The sequence below is a fragment of the Phaseolus vulgaris genome, chromosome 9, assembly GCF_000499845.2.
Source record: "Phaseolus vulgaris cultivar G19833 chromosome 9, P. vulgaris v2.0, whole genome shotgun sequence".
NCBI lineage: Eukaryota > Viridiplantae > Streptophyta > Magnoliopsida > Fabales > Fabaceae > Phaseolus > Phaseolus vulgaris.
This window is the reverse complement of record NC_023751.2, coordinates 36,767,066-36,790,258: the sequence shown is the minus strand read 5'-3', so window position 1 is coordinate 36,790,258 and position 23,193 is coordinate 36,767,066. Positions and strand designations below refer to the sequence as shown.

At 32.4% G+C, this 23,193-nt stretch overlaps 3 protein-coding genes across 5 annotated transcripts; all 3 read left to right on the top strand.

The window, feature by feature from the left end:
- Positions 1 to 4,709: 4,709 nt before the first annotated feature.
- LOC137821920 (transcription termination factor MTEF1, chloroplastic-like) lies at positions 4,710 to 7,796 on the top strand. Its single transcript, XM_068626724.1, has 2 exons — positions 4,710 to 6,016; positions 7,128 to 7,796. Exon 1 carries the CDS (start codon positions 4,796 to 4,798, stop codon positions 5,960 to 5,962), a length of 1,167 nt encoding a protein of 388 aa, XP_068482825.1. The 5' UTR covers positions 4,710 to 4,795; the 3' UTR covers positions 5,963 to 6,016; positions 7,128 to 7,796.
- A 975-nt stretch (positions 7,797 to 8,771) lies between these two features.
- Positions 8,772 to 10,331, top strand: LOC137822002 (transcription termination factor MTEF1, chloroplastic-like). Its single transcript, XM_068626869.1, has one exon. It carries the CDS (start codon positions 8,853 to 8,855, stop codon positions 10,011 to 10,013), a length of 1,161 nt encoding a protein of 386 aa, XP_068482970.1. The 5' UTR covers positions 8,772 to 8,852; the 3' UTR covers positions 10,014 to 10,331.
- Positions 10,332 to 14,244: 3,913 nt separating this feature from the next.
- Positions 14,245 to 15,972, top strand: LOC137821941 (uncharacterized). Of its 3 annotated transcripts, none has more exons than XM_068626758.1 (2): positions 14,292 to 14,360; positions 14,493 to 15,972. In XM_068626758.1, exon 2 carries the CDS (start codon positions 14,690 to 14,692, stop codon positions 15,629 to 15,631), a length of 942 nt encoding a protein of 313 aa, XP_068482859.1. In that variant the 5' UTR covers positions 14,292 to 14,360; positions 14,493 to 14,689; the 3' UTR covers positions 15,632 to 15,972. The 3 variants fall into 3 exon arrangements, with proteins under 3 accessions (XP_068482858.1, XP_068482859.1, XP_068482860.1); XM_068626759.1 differs by having other exon boundaries at positions 14,293 to 14,360; positions 14,663 to 15,972; XM_068626757.1 differs by having other exon boundaries at positions 14,245 to 15,972.
- The last annotated feature ends 7,221 nt before the right edge of the window (positions 15,973 to 23,193 follow it).

The window sequence follows — 23,193 nt, the reverse complement described above, 5'->3', positions numbered from 1 at the left end:
CTCTTTATAACCATTTTATATATATTATTATTATGTAAGGTTTATTACAAGTTATAGATTTATGAATAAAGTTTTTCAACTAAGAAGCACAAGATTTTGTCTTATAATTTAGTGAGATTTATAAATTTGTATACTTCCTTATTAAGTTATGTGAAGTATTAAAATTTACCTTCAAATTATTTTTAATTGGAACAACTAAAAGTTTTATATTTATTATTTGGTCTCCCCTACATTAAGTGTTTTGTATTAATATTTAAAATAAATGATGGATTTTCGACTTTAAAAATATGCATTGTTGTAGATTTAGTTTTTAAAAGTAAGATAATTTAAAAAATTATTCCTAAAAGGGAAAAGTATGTCAAATTCAACATGTTAAATGAAGAGTGCTGGTCCAATCCAATTCTATCCAAATTTTAACTGGATATTAAACTTATATTGGCTTAAGGAACATTTTAATTCGATTTAACAAAATAAAAAATAGTTATAAATATAAAAATGTAAAATATAGATATTTTATAAAATTCAAGTCAAAATGCAATTAACTTTCAAAATTTATATATAGTTTCTACTACATGGGTATGTTTTAATAAAACAATATTTTTATTTTTTTAAATTATAATTATTATATTTAAAAGCAAGTTTGCTTAATTTAGTCTAATTTCATTTGCATCATGGGATGAACTAATTAGACTAAAATTCAGCTAATTTGAATCGTGGCTAAATCAATTATACTAAAATTATTCATTTTTTTAGTCACTAATTTTTCAATTTGACTTAGTTTATTTTATGGGTTATTTGGGCTCACACATCAAACTATACCTACTTTTTCAGCATTATTGGTTATTAATGTGGTTGGACTAAATTGGTAGCAATATTTTTTTTTATTACTTGAAGTGAAGTTAAGAACCTTCTTGTTTAACCTTTATATTCTCTATAACTTTGTCTTTTCCTTTTTTTCACACTAATGGAAGATACACTTCCTAGTTTATAACTTTACAACAAACTTGTTCCCAATAATATTTACAAGCATCAACTTAAACAACAAGTCTCTAAATCAACTATATAACAAAAATTGTATATAACAAAATTTATTATCAATAAGTATACTTTTTTTTCTTAAAGTAGTAATAAAAAAATAGTTAAAGTACACAAAATGTCATACGATGACAATGGGTTTGGACCTTGCATTAAGAATGATAATATTAAATGTCTTTCTCTTATTGTTCACAAGTGTGTCGTAATAGTATTAGGTGTTAACTTAGATTTGTGTCAATACATATTTTTAGTGACAATCACATTATAAATTTCTAGTAAAATAAAATAAAATTTGTTTATGGACTAAATAAATACCTTAAAGAGAATTGATATTAAATGTTAATTAACCAGACTCATTTTTCTCCTTCATGCTTGAGGATATATGATCGTTGTTGTCCTCCACACTATATTCTTTAGCTTTTTCCCTAGGAACTTCTTCCTAAAATTTGAATGCAAAAACTTTTATCAATTTTAGGTAAAAGTGAAAGTTCTTCCATTATTAGTAATAAACCTTGTCAAATGTTAGTGTTACTACCAAGTTACTCACATGTTACATTATATTAAATTCATTAAAAAAAGTTGGTCATATATAAATGTGTTGTATGTAACACATTGTTTATTATTGTGATATCTCAAAATAGTATAATTAGTCCTCCTATTAACTACAACATAAGTTAGGAGAGACATTTGATCACTGAGATCTCTTCCCATTAAGACTATTTTTTTTGTTTTGTCCTTTCGGAAAACATTCAATGATGGGTATTAGTAGTTTATCATTTTTCTCAAATTTACTTTGATTATTGATCTAGGATATTATCTTAATAGTTTTGTGCATAGTCACAATTTATTATACATTGCTTTTAAAATTAACCCTCAACATGCCTTTTTACAATTTTTATTTCCTTACGAGTCTTGAACTTTGTAATGCTCGTGTACATTTTTTTATCACTTTATTTCAATTTTGTCCATAATAGGCATTCTTTTTTATAATTTACTTGTCCCCATTCCATCTGACTACAACTCTCTTGTTATCCTTTTTGAAAATTTTCAAATTTCTACTTGAGTGCACAAGATATGTTGTTGTGGCATCCTTAAATTGTTCATTGTCTACAAAAGTGTTCCTACTTCACACTTGTAATATGCCATGTTTTTTTTTAACATTTTAAAGGTATTAAATTTGATATAAATATTATCATTTTGTATCTTGTTATCCAAATCTTAGAATTATACTTAATGTTTGACAACCTTCTATTGTGACATTTATCTTATTGTTTGGGATGCCTCATTACTCGAAGAGTGCATATCCCCACAACAATTTGATTTATAATTGTCTACGAATGCTTTAGAGATCCTTTTTTTCTATTTCTTTTGTAACTATTTTTCACAACTTTCAATTGTCTATCAAGTAACTCATAAACGTAGACATCACCTTGAGACAATTATTCACCTAGTTCATTACTTTCAACACATGTAACAAAGGTTTTTCACCCTTAACACCTCCTTCGTAGTTCAAATTTTTAAAAATCTTCTTCGTTGAGATTTTTGGTAAAGCCTTTTCCAATTCCATCATCCTTCAAAGACTTTTGTTCAACTTCATGAACAAAATCCACACAATTTCAATAGCTAAACCCCAACACTCCCATGAACATCATTATATAAATCCTAAATCATAAATCTTAAATCCTACACCCAAACCTTTTTACCAATTTCTTCAACAATATTTTTTTTTCAATTAAAAAAAATTATGTTACTCTATAAATTAATCAAAAAAACTATCACATCTAAATAATTGAAGATTCTTTCTTTATTTTTTTTTATTGTTCTCGCCGGTTGACTCTCCCGTTGGTTGACTAAGTTGAATGCCTTCTCTTGGATCTGCCACAGTTGAGTATTGACTTGTGTCTCTCTGTTGAACTGAAACGTGACTCTGTTGTGACAGAAGACGCCTTACCTGTTGATTGCACTCTAACGCTCAAGTCAATAAGGGCTCACAAAAAGTAACAATTCTCAGTTTAATGTGCAAAAACAACGTACCTTCATCTGGGGTCTTAGGCCCCTTTTATAACCACACATGCAACAACTCTCACCTGAGAGAAGCAAATCTTAACTGAAAATCAACACATTAATCTTTTATCTCTAACAAAAAAATCACCTGCCACGAGCACCAATGATCTTCAGGTGCTAAACCGCAGGCCAACATTCTGTTTTAACTGCACATCCCTATCTTTTAGGGTATACAACAACTATCAACAGACATTAATACGTAATTAACATGCAACAAATAACAAACATGCACACGTAACAAGTAACAAACACGCACATATCATAACTACTTGCGCACACCTATCTATAAGCATGTACAATTGACCCCTCTCAAATGGCAGCCCCATTATATTTTACAGACTCATTAACTAAACTGGGTCAAACTCATAATCCTTACCCAGGGTCCAATAATCGAGCTGACCTCAGTCCAAACCGATAATCGAGCTACTACTAGCCCAAAACTAAGGGCCAAACTCCTGCCCAATACAATTATAAATTAATAAATTATATAAATAATTCTTGAAATATTGAATACTCATTGATATAATTTTTAAATTTGTAGAATTCACTATTGAGAAACAAATACTTTTTTTTCACAAATAAATTAAGTTTTTTAAGGGCTAATTTTAAAATGTGTCACTTTTAGTCTTCCATACAAGATATGACTCCGAGAGAGAAAAAACATTACATTTTAAAATTAAAGGAATAAAAACAAAAAACAATTAAAAACCTAAAACTAAACTTTGCATATTGTGATTTCTAATACCTACAAATAGCTTACAAAACATCGTTATTTAGGTCCATTTAGCGGAGAAAACAATGCATTTGTGTTTGCTTGGTTGGTAGAAACACCAAGAAGAAAAGAAAAGAGAAAAACATGAAAACATTTATATGAACTTGACCCATTGGTAAAAGGGGTGCATGAAATATTTGAAATTGGTGAGATGTACTTCTTCCACCAAAAGATAAAAAAGAAATTCACTAGATTTGCTTAATTTTTTTTTTAATGAAACTTATGTTAGAGAGAGAGTGTGTCATCACATAAAAAAACATAATCAAATAAACTATTAAATATAAGAATATTTACTTAATTAGTTTCACTTGAAATACTCTTATAACACACATATAATCATAATTATATTTGATTTTTTTTATAAAAAAATTACATTTGAATTTTTATTTAATGAATACAATTATATTTTTCATTAATATATTTGTTTTCTTTAAAATTTCAATAATATTTTTTTTTCAAATTTTTTTCCACTCTTTCTTGTAATAAACCATTTTAAATATGACTATGAGACTCACACACGTCTCTTAAATGATGTGTCCGTGTTGTCGCACACTTTTTATTGATAAGACACGTATTGGTCAAATATTCAATTCAAAATATATTTATTAGATTTCTAATAACAATTTTAAAACAAATTTAAAAATAAAAATTACATTAATTTCTAAAAAATCAAATTTATTATATAATTTTTTATTATAATTATAAAAATAAAAAATAAATCATCCTTCTATTACAATAAAAATTAAAACATATTTATATATATAAATTTTTATTATTAATTTGTAATTATACAATAGATATATTCGTATCGTATATCGTATGCGTATAAGTGTCTATCCCCGTGCTGCTTCACAGCGATGCTGAATGACAGATTCTCCCGTCGAAATCGAATCACAGATTCTTCGTTAAGCACAACACTCAGACATGTTTCATTCGCAACGCTTCAAACCCCTTCTTCTCTATCTCAACTCACTCACAATAACACCTCTTCAAACCCCAAAACCCAATAACCTTTTTCCCTCGATACTCTTTCTGAAACACACCTCAAATGCTTCACAGCAACCCTCTTTCACGGTTTCCTACCTCGTAAACGGCTGCGGGTTCTCCCCAGAAACCGCTCTCAAGGCCTCCAAATTCATTCAATTCGAAACCCCCGAAAAGCCCGACTCAGTCATCGCCTTTTTCAGAGACAACGGATTCAGCAGCACCCAGATAAACAGCATCGTTAGAAGAGCACCCAATGTGCTCACTTGCGACCCCCACAAAAGGGTTCTTCCAAAGTTCGAGTTTTTACTCTCCAAAGGGGCCTCGCGCTCTGACATTGTGGAACTGGTAAGTAGGAGCCCCAGAATCCTTTATTCGAGCCTCGAGAATAACATTGTCCCTTCCTATGAACTGATGAGGAAGTTTCTTCAAACTGACGAGAAAACCATGGACTGCATACGCTCTTGTGGGCATTTCTTTGGTACTGATCGTGTGGTGCACAATGTGAAACTTTTAGTTGATTATGGAGTCACTGATCCTGTATTAGCCTTTTTGTTACGCAGGAGAGTTTCTATAATCTTGTGTTCTGCCTTGAAGAGGACTTTGGATGAGGTTAAGGAAATGGGGTTTGACCCTTCCAAGTTGAGCTTTGCCATCGCGCTGCTGGCCAAAAAGACTATTCCGAAATTGCGATGGGAGAGGAAAGTTGAAGCCTTTAAGAGATGGGGTTGGTCTGAAGAACTGGTTCTTAGTGTGTTCAAGAGGCAGCCCCTCGTAATGTTGGTGTCCCAAGAGAAGATTGATAGGATTATGAGATTTTGGGTCAAGCAATCAGGTTGGGACTATTTGGCTCTTACCAAGAAGCCAGAGATTTTTGGATTTAGTTTGGAGAGAAGGATCATTCCAAGGGCACTTGTTGTGCAGTATTTACTCAGGAAAGGTTTGAGGAGAAAGAGTGCCAGCTTGATTACGCCATTTTCTGTTTCTGAAAAGGAGTTTATTGAAAAGTATGTCATGCGTTTTAAGGAGGAGACAAGTGAACTATTAAAGCTGTACCAAATGAGTGTTCAAGGACTAAAAGAGGATGATAAAATGGTTAACTCATGAGTACTAATTTCTCTGATTCGAGAAGTTTGTATTTCTTCATTCCATATTACTTGGGTTAGTCATGTTTAAATTCAATTGATTTAACTGAATTGTATCATTCTGATGGGTTGGAATGGAACCTATGTTGACTGTTGGTTTCTGCAATTCCCACTTCATTTGTGATTTATATCAGCTACTTTATGTAATATAAATGTGACTGTAGTAGCATGAGAAATTTAGCTCAAATTCTTCAATATCCAATGCTCATCTGTAACCTAGCTTACACATGCATTTTTTTGTCGTTGCCTTTGGAATAAAAATGTATGTATCATCCTTGTATTGAGTATGCACTGGCAAGGATCTCTTAGTTATTTTATACTTGTAAAATTTTAGGTTTGGCTTCTGGATTGAAATATTTTAACAATATGGTAATTGATGTTATAGGTTATGCAAGATATCTTATCAATTATCAAAACTCCTTTAACTTTTATGTAATTTAATGGTTAGTTTCTTGTTAGTGGAAAATGATGTCAAATTGTTGCTGAGACGTTTAGCTGGATAATACATCAAATGTCAACTTCTGGATACACCGTTGTAGTATATATTGTCACTTGATAGTTAAGTGTGTCTGAGATGATACTAACTAACTAAGGATCACTAGCTTACTTCCTGCTTCAGTTTTGAATTTCCATCATCAGGTTTGATCTGGAAAAAACTTGTCTGGCTTACTTTACTGTGTTTCTTCCTCTGAAAATGGTGCTTGCAATGCTTTTGACCTTTGGGGGACAAGCTTCAGTATCATTCAATTTATGGAAAAAAGAGTTATGTCCTTATTGGCGGCACGGTGGTCAACTAGTCATGTCAATCTTATAGGACAGATGTGAGACAAATTCTTTGCTTGGAGAAAGATGAGGAAAATATATGAATATTAAATGATAGAATCATCTAGCTGCAAGAACTTGTTACTGTTTAACTTTATGTGATTGAGTTTTTTTTTCTTCTTTTTCTTCATGGACCGTAGTAGTTTAGTTTAACTATAATATTTGCTTTTAGCTGTAGGTAAATGTAAACTGTTTGTCTTCAGGTTGAAAAAGTATTGCTAATTCGGGTTTAATTGTAGCTTAATTTTCTATCTTATGTGGTTTTCCTTTTAATATTTGATAATGCTTTCTTTTGTTTACTGTAGAAGTGCAGTCTTAGGGCAAGCCTTGGAGAAATGATAAAATTCTGCATCATGAGTTGGTGTTCAATTGTTGAAGTAGTAAAAACTGCCCCTCTGCTCATACATTTGACTCTCTGAACTCCCGCAATGTTGAGAGCCTTATGTACTGGGCCATTATTTACAATAGAGGTGAAATCATATGAGTGATAGGGTAGGGACTAGGGATTGCTAGTGTGAAATTGAACCCTCTATGCATTGTACTCTTGTCTTGGAGATTGAGAGATGAGAGTGGGAGTGATAGGATTGTGATTCTAATGTGGATGCATCAAAGGGTGTAGAAAGGGAAGGGATCACATTGTGAACCAACAACAAAAACATGAAAATCTTATTCTAAGAAAGAATAAAAGTGAACTTGGATTTACTTAGCTGAGGTGTGGCAGGTTTTTAGCATTTAAGACAAATGATTCCCATGATGCAAGGGGTTGGGAGGAATCTTGTTTGTTTTGCTTGAAAAGGTGGATTTGGAGAGGATATTCTCTGTGGTTTTAGGCTCTGATACAGGAGAATAGTACTTTTCTGCTGTCCCTCAAAGCTCTCTTTAATTCCATAAAATCTGTAGCAACCAGAATTCTATTCTTGGTTCTCATTAGAGACCAATTTCAGTTAGCTACGAGCTTTGTTGAAAATTTAGTGCATATAACTATGCTTTTACTAGTGCATGCACTAGTTATGTAGTTCCTTTTTGCTGCTTCTGTTTTGGAACTACTTTCACAAATCAAGTTTTGGTTCTTAATGTGTTGTTCAAAAAGACCTTCAAATTGCATGAAAAAGGTTGTAACCTGGATGTAAAATCTCTAATTGATAATATAAAAAAAAATGTATTTATTTTTAAATTTCATATAAAAATTGAAAATTTTAGGTAAAGAAACATAATTGTATATTGGAACTACTTGTATTTAATTTAATTTTCCACTTTGTATTTTTTAATTAATTATATTGTTTTTTAAAATTATCAATAAAATATTTTCATCTATGTAAAGAATATTACACAAAATCAATTTCATTAGTTTTGGTGGGATTACTAAGTTTTTAAAATCTTAGTAATATAAAAGTTTTTAAAATCAATTTCATTAAATTTTTGTTTATTTAAAATCTCTATAAAACTCGATTACATAATTTGATGTGTTTATTTTTATAATACATATTAGAAATTATATTTAAATTTCTTCATTGATGTACAATATAAAAAATAGGTAAAAAAACTACTTTAAAATAAATAAAAAAATGGAATTCAGTGTCACTTAAACTATATGAAAACCTTAAATTCAAATAAACAAATTTTAAATGTGTATTTTCTCTACACGTTTAGTTAAATTGTTAAAAATACTTTTGCATGCCACATTTAGTATTTTTTTTTACTAAAATAAATAAATATTATTATTTCAATTTAGTAACTTAATTATTCTTTTATTCTCTTAACTTGATCACTGGTTACTTATCTTTTATTTAGACAAGGTGATAGATGAAAAAAAAAATAGAATAGCAAGTAAAATTATTTAAAATAATTAAAAAAAATGAAATGATTTTATTTATTAATTGTAACTTTATTTATTGTTTTTAATATAATTTATTATTATAATAGAAGAAGAAAAAAACTACAATCACTTATGTTCATGAACTGCTACAATACTATGTGTTTTCACACTTTGAAGACCCCAAATTCCTCCTTCAACACCACCATTCTTTCAGATGTTTGCCTCCAAAAGCTTCAAATCCCTTCTTCTTCTCCATTCCAAGAGACTCACAACCCCCAAACCCTATTTTCCTTTTCCCTCCACACTCTCTCTCAAACACTTCTCCCTCACTTCACAACAACACTCACTCACCGTTTCCTACCTCATAAACACCTTTGGCTTCTCACCACAAACCGCTCTCAAGGTTTCCGAGAGTGTTAGCTTCGATACCCCTCAAAAGCCAGACTCAGTCATCGCTTTCTTTACCAAAAATGGATTCACCGATGCCCATATCAACACCATTGTCAAAAGGGTACCCAGCATACTCGTTTGCAACCCCGACAAGAGGCTCTCGCCAAAGTTCCAATTTTTACTCTCGAAGGGTGCTTCAGCTTCTGATATAGTTCGTCTTGTTCATAGGTGCCCCAGAATCCTCGGATCCAGCCTCAAGAACAACGTGATCCCCTCCTTCGAATTGGTGAGAAGGTTCCTCCAATCCGACCAGAAAACCATTGATTGTGTTTTCGGTAACAGACCTTTCCTTCAGTACAACGTTGGAGTGCAGAATGTGAACATGTTGCTTGATGCTGGAGTTCTTGATTCCAGCATCGGCTATTTGTTTGGAAGGAGGCCTTCTATACTCTTGTCTACTAACTTGAGGGAGGCAATTGATGAGGTTAAGGAAATGGGGTTCGACCCTTCTAAGATAACTTTCGCGATTGCTTTGCATGCCAAAAGGGTTGTGTCGAAATCGCGGTGGGACGCGAAAGTTGATGCCTTTAAGATGTGGGGTTGGTCGGAGGAAATGGTTCTTGATTCGTTCAGGAAGCATCCTCTCTTAATGTTGGCTTCCAAGGATAAAATTAATGAGGTTATCAGATTTTGGGTTGTTGAATTGGGTTGGGACCCTTTGGCACTTGCCAAAATGCCGAAGATTTTTGGGTTCAGTTTGGAGAGAAGGATTGTTCCGAGGGGTTTGGTTCTGAAGCATTTGATCGTCAAGGGTTTGAGAGAGAAGAGTGCCAAGTTGTCTACCCCGTTTGATGTTTCTGAAGAGTTGTTTCTTAAAAATTATGTGATGCGGTTTAAGGAGGAAGTGTGTGAACTGTTAAAGCTTTATCAGGAAAAGATAAGTTTCCAAGAACACAGGGAGGGTTGTGTAGAATCTGCCAGTTAGCAATTGGATTACCTCAGAGAGCAAATTTTTAACCATGTTGTGTGTTTTCATCCCATTCAAGTACTTTTGTTAATCTTGTCTAAGTAGCAACTGATTTGACTTAGTTGTTCCATTTTAATGGGTCGAAACTGTTGTTTTTTTTCGTATATTCTTGAATTCACATTACAGTAGTGAGGTAGTCAATTGCTATGCTTTATAAATGACTGAAAAACAAGGACAGATTCTTTACATCCAATGCTCATTAGTAGCATTGCTCACACTTGCATGATGCTGTTGTTCCCTTGATAAGAAATATATATTTTGTATTTTGATGGTGAATATATCTTCGTTGATATTTGTGTGGTTTGAGAGTTCAGCTGTCTGTTCCAAACTCTTGTCTAAGCAGGTTTGTATTCATTGTAGGGTTCGTTTGTATTCGTTGTAGGGTTCTTAGAGAAGTTGTTTGGTATTTTTTTTTTAAAGGTAAACACCCTTATGTGTTACCTTTTCTATTTAATTTATTGTTTGCCGATTAAAGACAAAATCTTCTTTATATGTAACCTAGTTAACATATGCATGCTTTTCTTGTTCGTTTCGCAAGAATGTGAATTCACTACCCCAGTGTTCTAAATTTGCATTCTGGAGGGTCCTTTAGCTCATTTCTAGTCAATTGCAATTTTTAGGTTTGCTTGTTACTTGAAATATTGTGTTTTTTGTCTAGGGCTTAGGGAGATAGACAAAGATATAAATCAGAGGTCCTTAACCGTTGTGATATTTAAAAAGTGTGAAGGTCCATGTTTCATTTGTTCATTTCTGCTGGAATGTCAATTGAAGACAAAGTTTGAGTGATTGAACATGTGTTTCTGTAATGTTTAGCTGGGAATATGTTGATTTCTTCTGGTTACTGCATTGTAGGTTCGGTAGAACTCTTTACTTTTGTAGTTTGATGAACAAGATTAGTGAATATTGAAGTGTTGGATGAGGCTTGGACACGTTTCTTAAATGGTATGTTTGTGTCGGACACCGATACTTGTAGAACATGTATCGGTAAAATGTCAAATTCAAAAATTATTTGTTCAATTTTTGACAATTCTAGCACAGTTCTAATAGTATTTTAAAATGAAAAAATACATTAATTTTCTAAAAACTTAAACTCATTGTATAAAATTTTATTATGATTATAAAAAGAAGAAACACATCATTTTAAATCAGTCATGAGAAATATCTTTCTGAAAAGAAAAAAAACTGAAACATACTTATTTACATAATTTTTTATTATTTATATAATTCATGTTTATATAATATATAAATCCTTGTTTTCAAATTTTACATTCTAGAGAGTATATGTATCTTCGTGTTCGTATCAATGTCTGTGTTTATGCCATGATACATCAAACTATGTGTTTATGCCATGATACATCAAACTATAAGAATTTACTTTCTAACTTTACATGGTTTATATGTTGAGTTGAGTTATAACTTAAGTTCTTATAGTCTGTTGCTTCAGTTTTGGATTTAATTTCACATATCAAGTTTTGGTAAAGAAACAGCCCCTCTGCTCATACATTTGACTCTCCAAACTCACACAATGTTGAGAGCCTTATGCACTGGGCCATTACTTACAATAAAAGTGCAATCATATGCTTAGACTAGTACATGCACTAGTTATGTAGTTCCTTTGCTGCTTCTGTTTTGGAACTATTTTCACAAATCATGTTTTGGTTCTTATGTGTTGTTCGAAAAGACCTTCAAATTCCATGAAAGCTCACTTGAGCTTGTAACCTGGATGTAAAATCTGTACAGTGATTGATGCTTGAACAAGTTTAGTGAAGATGAATTTTAGTGAGATTATTAGTAAGCTGGGGGAATCTGAATGCTTGCAGTGCCATAACATAAGGGGAATTATGCAGAACTTCCATCAGAATATCTTTTCATGGCACTACTAATTGTTAAGTACTTTCATCAATTCAACTATTAACAGTTTGAAATACTTGTATTTTAATTTATTTTTTTTAATAATATTGTTTTTTAAAATTATCAATTAATTATTTTCATGTACATTTCATTCAATACTTGTTAGTAAAAAAGATCAGCTTCACATGGTTGTTATCAATACTTTTCATGTAACCAATAGTGATTAATTGAATAAAACAGATTTTTGATTGGTTGATGTTTGAAGTGTTAGATTTATGTTTTGAATATGAAGAAGGAATGGTATTCAAATTAGTTTGAGTTTGCATGTGTTATTAATTCACGTGTGATTTGGTTCGAAGTAAATTAAATATGTATTATAAATATGTTTTCATGAGTTTTTTTTTCATAAATATTTATGAAAGAAAATAATAAGAATAAAAGAATTAAATGAGATTTATTATAGTATATGTACAAATATTTTTTTTAGAGAAATTATATAAATCTTTTATAATTTAATCTATAGGCGCCTTATTTTTAATTTATTGGGAAATTAGTTTTTTCTTAAAGCTATTTATGAAGAAGTTTAACCAAAATCTTTCTTATGTTTACTTCTACATTAGTTACAATGAGATTTCTATGCATTAAAAGACACAAAAATAGTAAAGAATTAATTCCAAACACGAGCACAAATTAAACTCTTCTACTCCTATAAGAATATAAGAAAAAAATAACTAAAGTTCATGTTTATGGTTAAGCTTGAATAGATAAAAAAAAACTAAACATATATTTAGTAATTGTAATGTGTGGAAAGTAAAAAAATCAATCAAATTAAAATTTAATAACAACCACTATAAATAGATGATATGTTTAACAGGTTAGTAAAGTTGTTTTTATCTGATAATCACTAATTCTGACTTTATTATCCGAGCACTTTGTATGTTGACCTAAATTGAGTAACTGAGAGCAAGCTCAAGCTCATATAACAAAGAGTCCAGACTAGCTGATCTAGTAACTGAAAACTCAAGTCATCAATAAGAGATCGAGAAACTGAGAGGGAGAGGAAAATAAATTAATTGTTTCTAAGGTCCTCTAAGAACAAGTACAATCGGAGAAAAATTTAATTAGTTCACTATAATTTAATATTATTTTAAAAATATTTTTCATACTTAAACTTTAGTATCGTATTTAATAACTATAATTAAACATAAGTTAGGAAGTGAAAAAGAAAAATAAAATACACGTAATTAACACTTTTAATCAGTGCAAAATTAGGGCTTCTTCTTCCTGCACTCACAACTTTCTAAATTCTGAAACTGGCCTTGATCTTTTATTTGAAAAAGGGCATCGTGGTTACCGAAAATAGGGATCTGGGAGTGTGCTACGGATTCATCAATTCGGAACTGAATCATTTTCTTTTTCCGGATGAGGGGGTGTTTCGAAAGCAATTTTTGCATAAATTATTGATTTTCAAATTATTGAATCCAAAAACCTAATTTTGTTACGAATTGGTGGATCCAGAATGTTTTTTTTAATAATTATGGATTTCTAAATCCGGAATACATATTTCTGTTACAGATTGGTGGATCTGGAATGTTTTTTTTTGAATGATGAATTTTTTAATGTGAAATGCATATTTTGAATTACTGATTGGTGGATCCGAAATTTTTCCAGAAGTGTCAATCTGAAATTTTTCTGGATTCCATAATCCATAATGCAAAAAAATAAATACAGTTCAAGTGCATTTTAGGATTTTTAAAAAATAATAGGGACAGTTTAATCTTTGCATAACATTATGGGGGTGCAGGAAGAAAAATGTAGAGGTGCAGGAAAAAACTATCTAAAATTAGTTGTAGTTATTTTTATTTAGAATTGGGTACTTTACTTGGATCCCTTAAGCTAGTGGGTATTTCTTCCTGTACCCCTACATTTTTCTTTCTGCACCATACATTTTTTTTTAAAATACCAGCCTAATTTAATTTTAGTTGACTCTGGAATAGAGTTCCATAAACAAAAGTTATTTATGGAATATAGGTTCTGTAACCGAATTGAAATATGAAATTTGGATGACAAAAAATTATTTTGAAATATTTTTTTCGAAACATATTTTTTTAATTTATAGAATGGTAAATCTGGAATTTATAAAATGTTGTGTTTCGAAAAGTATGTTCCATAGACTAATTTAAAAATCATTTTTAAAAGAAGTTAAATAGTGTTTTCAAAAAAAATGATGGGATTGAGGATTTGTTTGGGTGCAGAAGAAACACCTAAGTTATTTGTAAAGAAAAATGTATTTTTATATTCTAATTCGTTTGTGCGATTATTATTATTATTATTATTATTTTTCTTTTCTAGGTCTTTACAAAGGTTTTACGTTGTCTCTCTCAGTGTTTTTGAAATCAGAAATTGAATGGAACCCTATCAGAAAAATAGGAGGGAGCTCAGTACCAAGCTAAGGTAACATCATTGTTCTTCAATCCTTTGCTCTTTCAAATTTCAGGAATTTTCTTCAATTTGAAAATCTTAGTCTTTTTCACCTCATCACCATGTTCAATAAACTCCTCTGCTTGAAATGTGTCACTTCCACAGCAACATCATGTTACCCTTTTATCCAAAACTACCCATTGCCCTTTTCTCTGCGTTTCTTCACAACCACTTCAAAATCACGCTCATTTGCGGTATCCTATCTCACTGACAACTTTGGGTTCTCCCCTGATTCTGCTTCCAAAATCTCTAACTCCTACAATATTTGTTTCCAGACCCCAGAAAAGCCCGAGTCAGTGATCATGTTCTTCAGAAATCGCGGTTTCTCTAATTCCCAAATTAATCAAATGGTTAGAAAGGTACCATGGTTGCTTTCCTGTGACCCCTGCAAAAGGGTATTGCCAAAGTTTGATTTTTTACTCTCAAAGGGTGTTTCTAGCTCTGAAATTGTTGACCAAGTGAGTAAGAACCCTGGAATACTGGGTCCAAGCTTGAAGAATCATATAGTTCCAACCTATGAATTGATATATAAATTCTTGCAATCTGATGCAAAGACTGTTGGTTGTATCTTTGGTAATTCATTTTTCTCATACGGGGATCGTCTAGCACGCAACATCAGATTGCTGCAAGAGAATGGAGTGAGAGAATCAAACATTGCAAGATTGCTTGGGAACCGTAGTAAAGAGGTGTTTATCTCAAATGATATGGTTAAGTTGGTGAAGGAAGTAAAGGATTTGGGGTTTGATCCTTCAAAAACAACTTTTGCTGTAGCAATGATGGCCTTGAAAAGAACGAGTCCTTCCATGTGGAAGGAGAAAGTTGATACCTTCAAGAAATGGGGTTGGTCTGATGAAGCCTTTTCTGAAGCATTTAGGAGGCACCCTCACTGCATGTTGACCTCCATTGAAAAAATAAATGTTGTTATGAACCTTTGGGTCAATCAGTTGGGTTGGGATGCTTTGGACCTTGTTCGAGGTCCAAAGATTTTCGGGTTGAGTATGGAGAAGACACTTGTTCCAAGGGCTCGTGTTGTTCAGCATTTACTTGCTAAGGGCTTGAGGAACAACAGTACCAGCTTTCTTACCCCGTTTTGGGTTTCTGAAAAGGTGTTTCTTGAGAAGTTTGTGACATGTTTTAAGGAGGAATCACGTCAACTATTAAAGCTGTACCAGGAAAAAGTCAGTGTTCGAGGAAAAGAGGAGGTTGGTGCAGCATGGTGCAGTTCTCAAATGGTTAACTCATGAGTACAGATTTCTCTGGTTCAAGCTTGCTGTCTAAATTCAATTATCTGGTGCGTTATAAATGATTGAAGCACGAGAAGTTTAGCACAAATTCTTTAGAATAATAACATCCAATGTTTTGCCTAACCTAGTAGTATGCAATAGCATGTTTTGTTGTTGCCTTTGTGATGAAGATGCATTTCTCATCCGTGTATTTCAACTTTTGTGAAATTTAGAAAATATCTGGGTCCATGTTTCATTTTTCCTTGCTACTAGGATGTCAAGTTGGAGGCAAAGTGTTAGCAATTTAACAATGTATCTCAGATATTTAGCTAGGGAATATGTTGAATGACAGCTTCTGGATAGCATTGTAGGATATATAATATTTTAGCTCTGTGTTTTTTTTATATATATGAAAGATTCATGTGAAATATCACTATACAACATGATAACTCAGTTAGTCTGACACTTCAAATACCAACAATCATCTGCCAAAAAATAGCAAAAGAAAAGGTTAAAGTGGAGATGCATGGGATCGAACTTTTAGCTTTGTAGTTTGTATGGTTACTTGAGATGAGAAGTGTTTCTGAGAGGATGCTATGGATTAGTAGCATACTTCCTTCTTCAGTTTTGCAGTTCCTTCACCAGGTTTGATGAAGAAAAAACTTAGCTGGTTTTGCATGTTTCTCTCTCTGATAATTTAATGGTGCTTTGCAAGAATCTTCAATGTGATTCAGTTTATCTGAAAAAAAGTTATCTCCTTATTTGCAGCATAGTGGTCAACTGGTTTTGACCATGAGGTTTTCATTCTTAAGCTCCTAATTGTTAATTTTTTGCTTTTATTCTTCTGATAAAACATTTTTTTGTTCTGTATAAATCAAAAGTATTGTCACTCCAAGTTTTATTATAAAAAGCATGGAAATAGTTTGTTTAAACTATGCCTATTATTAAAGAAATACATTTAAAACACTTGAGGGATAAACTGATAATGAGATATATGATTGAAACTAGTTAGTTGTTGATAAGTTTATGTCACTAAAGTTAGGCCTAATATGGAAGTTGATTGTCTCAAAACTATCTAATTTTTTAGATGGAGATGCGATGGCACAAATTCTTTAACTTTAATATATTTTTCATCCTTTTTTATCAGCAATAGGATTGAATAACAGGAATCACTTAAGGGGTGGTTCAACCCTTATACGTACCTATATAATAGGAACCAATTTCTCTGGTCTCCTAAACCCTCAAATTAAGATAGTCAAAAATAATTTATGAAAAAATATATTTTTCATTTGTCTCATAAAAAGTAAGATTATTTTTAAAAAGATGCTTGACTATAACTATAAATAGTTTTAAGTAATTCCGAATTTCTTTTTCTATATTAATATGTTCTTGGAATTTTTATCATTTATTTTTTTATAAAACCTTTTGTTTAGTTCATTATACGTTTGGTCAAGTTAATTTTATATTCACAACTTTTCTTCACGTCTTTTTTGTTTGGAACCAATATTTTTTTAATCTATTATCCTTTATTGATTGGTTCACTGACTAACTCTACTTGAACAAAATAACTTGCAATGAAAGTAATTTGTCTAAATCTATAAAATAAGTTAGCAATTCCTATTATATTTGAAACTAATATTTTAATAAAAAATAAATAAATTCTATTTTATTTTATTTTCATCGTTTGGAAATTATAAATTTCATGTCTAAATTGCCTTTTCTATAATTAAATTTCTAAAATTTTCAGGAACATTTGCCGAGGATCTTAAATATTTCAAAGAATTTTTCTTATTGTGTTGTTATTATCAATATTTACTTCTGTTATATTTTCGTTACTTAATTTTCTTATCATCCTGTTATTTACATGTAAGTATTATTTACATTATTTATAGGGGATTGATTTATCATTAATTGTTATCATTATCAATTAATTGTTTTTTATTATTGTTGTCTCCTATAATCACTATATATATTGATTTCTTTCAAGTAATGTAACACACAACAAAACAACAACATACACTTTCTTCCTCTCTCCTTTCACATACTTTATATTTCTTCTCTAAGGTGTAAGTGTTTAACCCATATAGAGAGAATTTATTTTGGGGATATTTATCTATTATCCTGAGATGAATTGATTGTACTCCCAATACCATTATAGTGGAAGTCTTGACTCTCTCGCCGATTTTTTTTTACCTCTATTTAAAGGGATTTTCCACCTAAAAATTATGGTATCATTTTCATTTTTCTTGTTACTTTAATTTGTCATAATCTTTGGTTGAAATTATCACGCTTCAACACACGATATCCCTACAAATATGTATCAGAGCTTTTTGATAATTCAACTAGGATTTGTTGTTCAATAATGTCAAGTTTCGATATTGAGAAATTTGATGGTAAAATCAGTTTTGCTATCTGGCAAGTCCAAATGTTAGTTGTTCTCACCCATAATGTTTTAAAGAAAATTCTGGCATGTAAAATGACGAGGTCAACCACTATGACGGAGGAGCAGTGGGATGAGATGGATGAAAAGGCATTGTCTGCAATCCAGTTATGCTTGTCCCGTGAGGTGTTGCGTGAGGTCATCAACGAGAAAACTGCAACAGACATATGGAGTAAATTGGAGTCTCTATACATGACCAAAAGTCTTACAAACAAACTCCGGTTAAAGGAGCGACTCTTTACACTTTGAAGGTACTCCCATTCAATCTCACCTTGATGAATTTAATTTCATCATAATTGATTTGGAAAATTTGAATGTTAAAATTGATGATGAGGATAAAGTCGTTCTACTTATTGTTTCTCTACCACCCTCGTATCGACAATTCAAAGAAATTATGTTATACGGTAATTATCTTACCTTAAGCTTTAATGATGTCAAGACTAATTTACTAGCCAAAGAAAAATTTGATACTGAAATTCATTCCGGAAGTTCTGGTGAAGGATTAGTAGTTAGAGGGAGAAACCAAGAGAAATGTAGGAATAATAAATATAAATCTAGGTCAAAATCTAGAGGCAGGAAAAAATAAGCAAGATAGAGAAGATAAGGGAAATGGTAAACAACCAGAAAAATCTGTCGAAGCCAGTATTGTTGAAACTGAATCTGATGGGGATTGTTTTGTAGCTTCCAACACTGAACAAGGGTCTAAAAATGAATGGATTCTTGGTTCTAGTTGTACTTTTCACATGTCTCACAATAGAGATTGGTTTACCACATATGAACCAGTTTATGATGGTCTTATTTTGATGGGAAACGATGCTCAATGCAAAGTTTTTGGTGAAGGAACAATCAAAATCAAGACACATGATGAAATTGTTAGAACTTTAATAGGTGTCAGATATGTCCCTGAGTTGAAACGGAATCTCATTTCCTTAAACACCCTTGAATCTCATGGGCGTAGATACTCAGCTGAAGGTGGAGTTTTAAAAGTGTCTAAAGGAGCTCTTGTGTTACTAAAGGCAATTCGATGTGATAGTTTGTATGTGCTGCAGGGTTCAACAATTACAAGTTTTGCAGTTGTTGCTTCACCCAACAAAGATAACACCAAGTTGTGGCATATGAGATTAGACCACATGAGTGAGAAAGGAATTCTAATCCTCAAGAAGAAGGGTCACCTTGGTAACCAATGTACTGGAAAGGTTGATTTATGCGAACATTGCATTTTTGGTAAATAGAAGAAGGTTAGTTTTTCTAAAGCCATACACAGAACCAAATGTACTTTGGATTATATTCATTTGGATCTTTGGGGTCCGTCAAAAGTTCCCTCCATAGGTAAATGTCGTTATATAATGACAATTATTGATGATTTCTCACGAAAACTTTGGGTTTATTTTCTCAAACATAAGAATGAAGCATTTTTCACTTTTAAAGAGTGGAAACTATTGATTGAGAATCAAACTGGCAAGAAGATAAAGAGGCTAAGGACAGACAATGACCTTGAGTTTTGTTCGAATGAATTCAATGATTTCTGCAAGAAGGAAGGCATTTCCAGACACCTCACCATCCCAAGGACTCCACAACAGAACGGGGTTGCAGAAAGGATGAATAGAACTATCATGGAGAGAGTTTGTTGCATGCTCTCCCATTTTGGTTTGAGAAAATCTTTTTGGACTGAAGCGGTTTCAACGACATGTTATCTGATAAATCGCCCTCCTAACAAATCAATTGATTGCAACATTCCAGAAGAAGTTTGGTCAGGTAACCCTGTTGATTATTCTAATATTGAAATATTTGGTTGCCCTGCTTATTCTCATGTAAACAAGGGAAAATTAGAACCTCGTGCTAAGAAGTTTATTGCACAAGAGATGGGTGAAGAAGGTGAACCCAAGAATTACTCTGAAGCTATCTTTAGTGACGACTCAACAAAGTGGATTGCTGCTATGCAAGAAGAAGTTAAGAGTCTTCTAAAAAACGAAACATGGGAATTGGTGAAGTTACCATAAGGAAAACGAGTCATAGTTGCAAGTGGATCTTTAAGAGAAAAGAAGGGATCCCTGATGTTGAGAGTACAAGGAACAAAAAAAGATTTGTTGTAAGAGGTTTTGATCAAGAGGAAGGTATTGACTTTAATGAAATATTTTCTCTTGTTGTTCGTCATACTTCAATACGTGTATTACTTGCTTTAGTTGCCTTGTATGATTTGGAGCTGGAACAATTAGACGTGAAAACTGTTTTTCTTCATGGTAATCTTGAGGAAGAGATTTACATCCAGCAGACTGAGGGATTCGTTGTTCCTATAAAGGAGGACCATGTATGTCATATGAAGAAATCTCTCTACGGCTTGAAGCAATCACCAAGACAATGGTATAAGAGGTTTGATTCTTTCATGGTTGGACATGGCTGCTCCAGAAGTAGCTATGATAATTGTGTCTATTTTTAAAAGACATTCGATGGGTCATTTATATACTTGTTGTTATATGTTGATGACATGTTGATTGCCGCAAGAGTTAACAAGTTAAAGGCTCAACTTAGTAGTGAATTTCATATGAAGAACTTAGGTCATGCCAAGAAAATTTTAGGAATGGAGATCAACAGAGATCGTCAAGCTAGAAAACTTTTTCTATCACAAAAGAAGTATGTTCTTAAGATGTTTGAAAAATTTGGAATGCAAGATTGCAAAGTTGTTAATACTCCACTTGTCGCCCACTTCAAGTTGTCATCAGATCAGTGTCCAAAATCAGATGAGGACAAAAGGCGCAAGTTATATGTCCCGTATTCAAATGCAATTGGAAGTCTCATGTATGTTATGGTATGTATTAGACCTGATTTAGCTTATGTTGTTAGCATTATTAGCAGGTTCATGCATAATCCAGGCAAGGCACACTAGAAAGCCGTTAAATGGATACTTTGTTATCTGAAAGGTTCTCCAGCTCTTGGTTTGGTATTTGACCAACATAAAGCCGATCCCAAAGGAGCAGTTGGCTATGTTGGTGCTGACTATGGTGGTGATTTAGATCGGAGAAGGTCACTTTTAGCCTACATTTTTACCCTATGTGATGCAAACCAAGCCCACAAGGAGATGACCAAGGATGATAAAGTACACAAAGAGAAGTCATCTCAAAGTAGAGACCTCACCAGAGGGAGAATTGGACAAAGACCAAAGCATCTAAAGTTCTTCCTACTGGTCTTCTTAATGATTACAAATATGTTATAAATAATTGGGCTCACTTTGGGGGTCCAAATAGCAAATATAAGCTAGAATAAGGTACCTTTAGCATAATAAGGGGTGTGGGTAGCATTTTAACTTGTTCTTAGCCCATTTGAAGGCATTTTGACCTAGTTTCTAGAAGGACAAGCCTAGGATGCGGGATTGACTTAGTCAAACCCTAAGGCTACTCATTTTTTCCCTTTTCCTATCCTACCCCTTTAGCTTGTTCTCCAAGGCTTCTTCACCTATAAATAGGAAGCCTACATAGTGTATTTTACAAGTTGAATGAAATAGAGAAAAGTTACTCTACACATTTTTGTGTGTGAATGATTAGTGAGGTTTGTCCTCTTAGTCTTATCTTGTGAGTTATTGAGAACTCTCAAGTGGCGGCATCCTTCACTTATCTTGGAGTCATTTCACCATCCAAGTGGCGTGCAACCATTCTCAAATTCCATTTCTCATAAGTTTCCTTTTCCTTCCATTATCATTTCATTCTATTCATAAACATGTTCTTATTTTGCTTCCTTATGTCTATTCGATTGTTACATGTTACTCTTGTTTTCCTTATGTAATTCCACACCATATCTTGTCATCATCTTCACCATATAATTGTATTTTTCCTTTTGCTTTTGTGAAATGAATCTTCACATCTACTTAACCACTTGGTTAAGTTAATGTCCAGTGAGGATTTTTCTTAGGTTTTCACTTTTTAATTGTCTTAAAATCTCAATCATAAATCTAAAGTGTCATCTATATGAACAATCCTAAAATCAACTCACATCACTATGTGGTTCTGCTATCAGCTGATATTCTTCACTTCAAGCCATTGCGACTTTGTCCACCACTGAAGCAGAATATATCACTGCTACAAAAGGTATGAAAGAGGCTATATGGCTTCGAGGCTTGGTAAGTGAACTTGGCCTTCAACAAGATGTTCTTGTTATATTTTGTGATAGTCAAAGTGATGTCCACTTAACCAGGAACAACAAGTATCACTCAAGGACCAAGCACATTGAAATTAAACACCATTTTATCCGAGACATTGTTGATACGGGAGATATAATTGTTGAAAAAATTCATACGGCTGAAAATCATGCAGACATGTTGACCAATCCACTTCCACCGGCTAAGTTCGATCATTGCCTGAATTGAGCTGGTATTATCCATACTTCATCAAGGCTTTATGGCGAGAGAGTGTGTTCCAGTCAAAGGCAAGTCAAGGTGGAGATTTGTGGGATATGACTCACCTTTGTCGTTTTCTTGGCATAATTGAAGGAGCATATCCAAAGAAATCAAAGGGAGGTTACTTACTGTTTACAATAAATTGTTATCAAGGGAGGTTACTTACCATTCTCAATTAATTGTTTTTTATTATTGTTGTCTCATAGAACCACTATATATAGTGGTTTCCTTCAAGCAATGTAAGACACAAAACAAAAACATACACTTGCTTCCTCTCTCCTTTCATATACTCTCTATTTCTTCTATTGGGTGTAAGTGTTTAACCCATATAGAGAGAATTTGTTTTGAGGCTATTTATCTATTAGCCTGAGAGGAATTCATTGTACTCCCAGTACCATTATATTGAAAGTTTTGGCTCTCTCGTCGGTGGTTTTTTTACCTCTATTTAAAGGAGTTTTTCACCTAAAAATTCAGGTATCATTCTCATTTTTCTTGTTACTTTAATTTGTCATAATCTTTGGTTGAAATTATCACGCTTCCACACACGATATCCTTACATTTTTAAGAACTGCAGAGTAGATATAAAAAAGTTATTATGTATGGCACAACTTTATGCTTGGGTTTGAATGAAGCATATGGTCCCTATGGTGGCTTTCTCGTACTCTGACTGATACAAAATCCAAAGGTATGCTTAAAAACACTATGAAATCAATCTATATTTTGAATTGTGAGTGTTGCAGGTGAGGTGATGGGTAG

What these genes read in the sequence shown, in the direction of transcription:
- LOC137821920 (XM_068626724.1), top strand. Translation starts at nt 4,796, where the DNA reads ATGTTTCATTCGCAACGCTTCAAACCCCTTCTTCTCTATCTCAACTCA.
- LOC137822002 (XM_068626869.1), top strand. Translation starts at nt 8,853, where the DNA reads ATGTTTGCCTCCAAAAGCTTCAAATCCCTTCTTCTTCTCCATTCCAAG.
- LOC137821941 (XM_068626757.1), top strand. Translation starts at nt 14,450, where the DNA reads ATGTTCAATAAACTCCTCTGCTTGAAATGTGTCACTTCCACAGCAACA.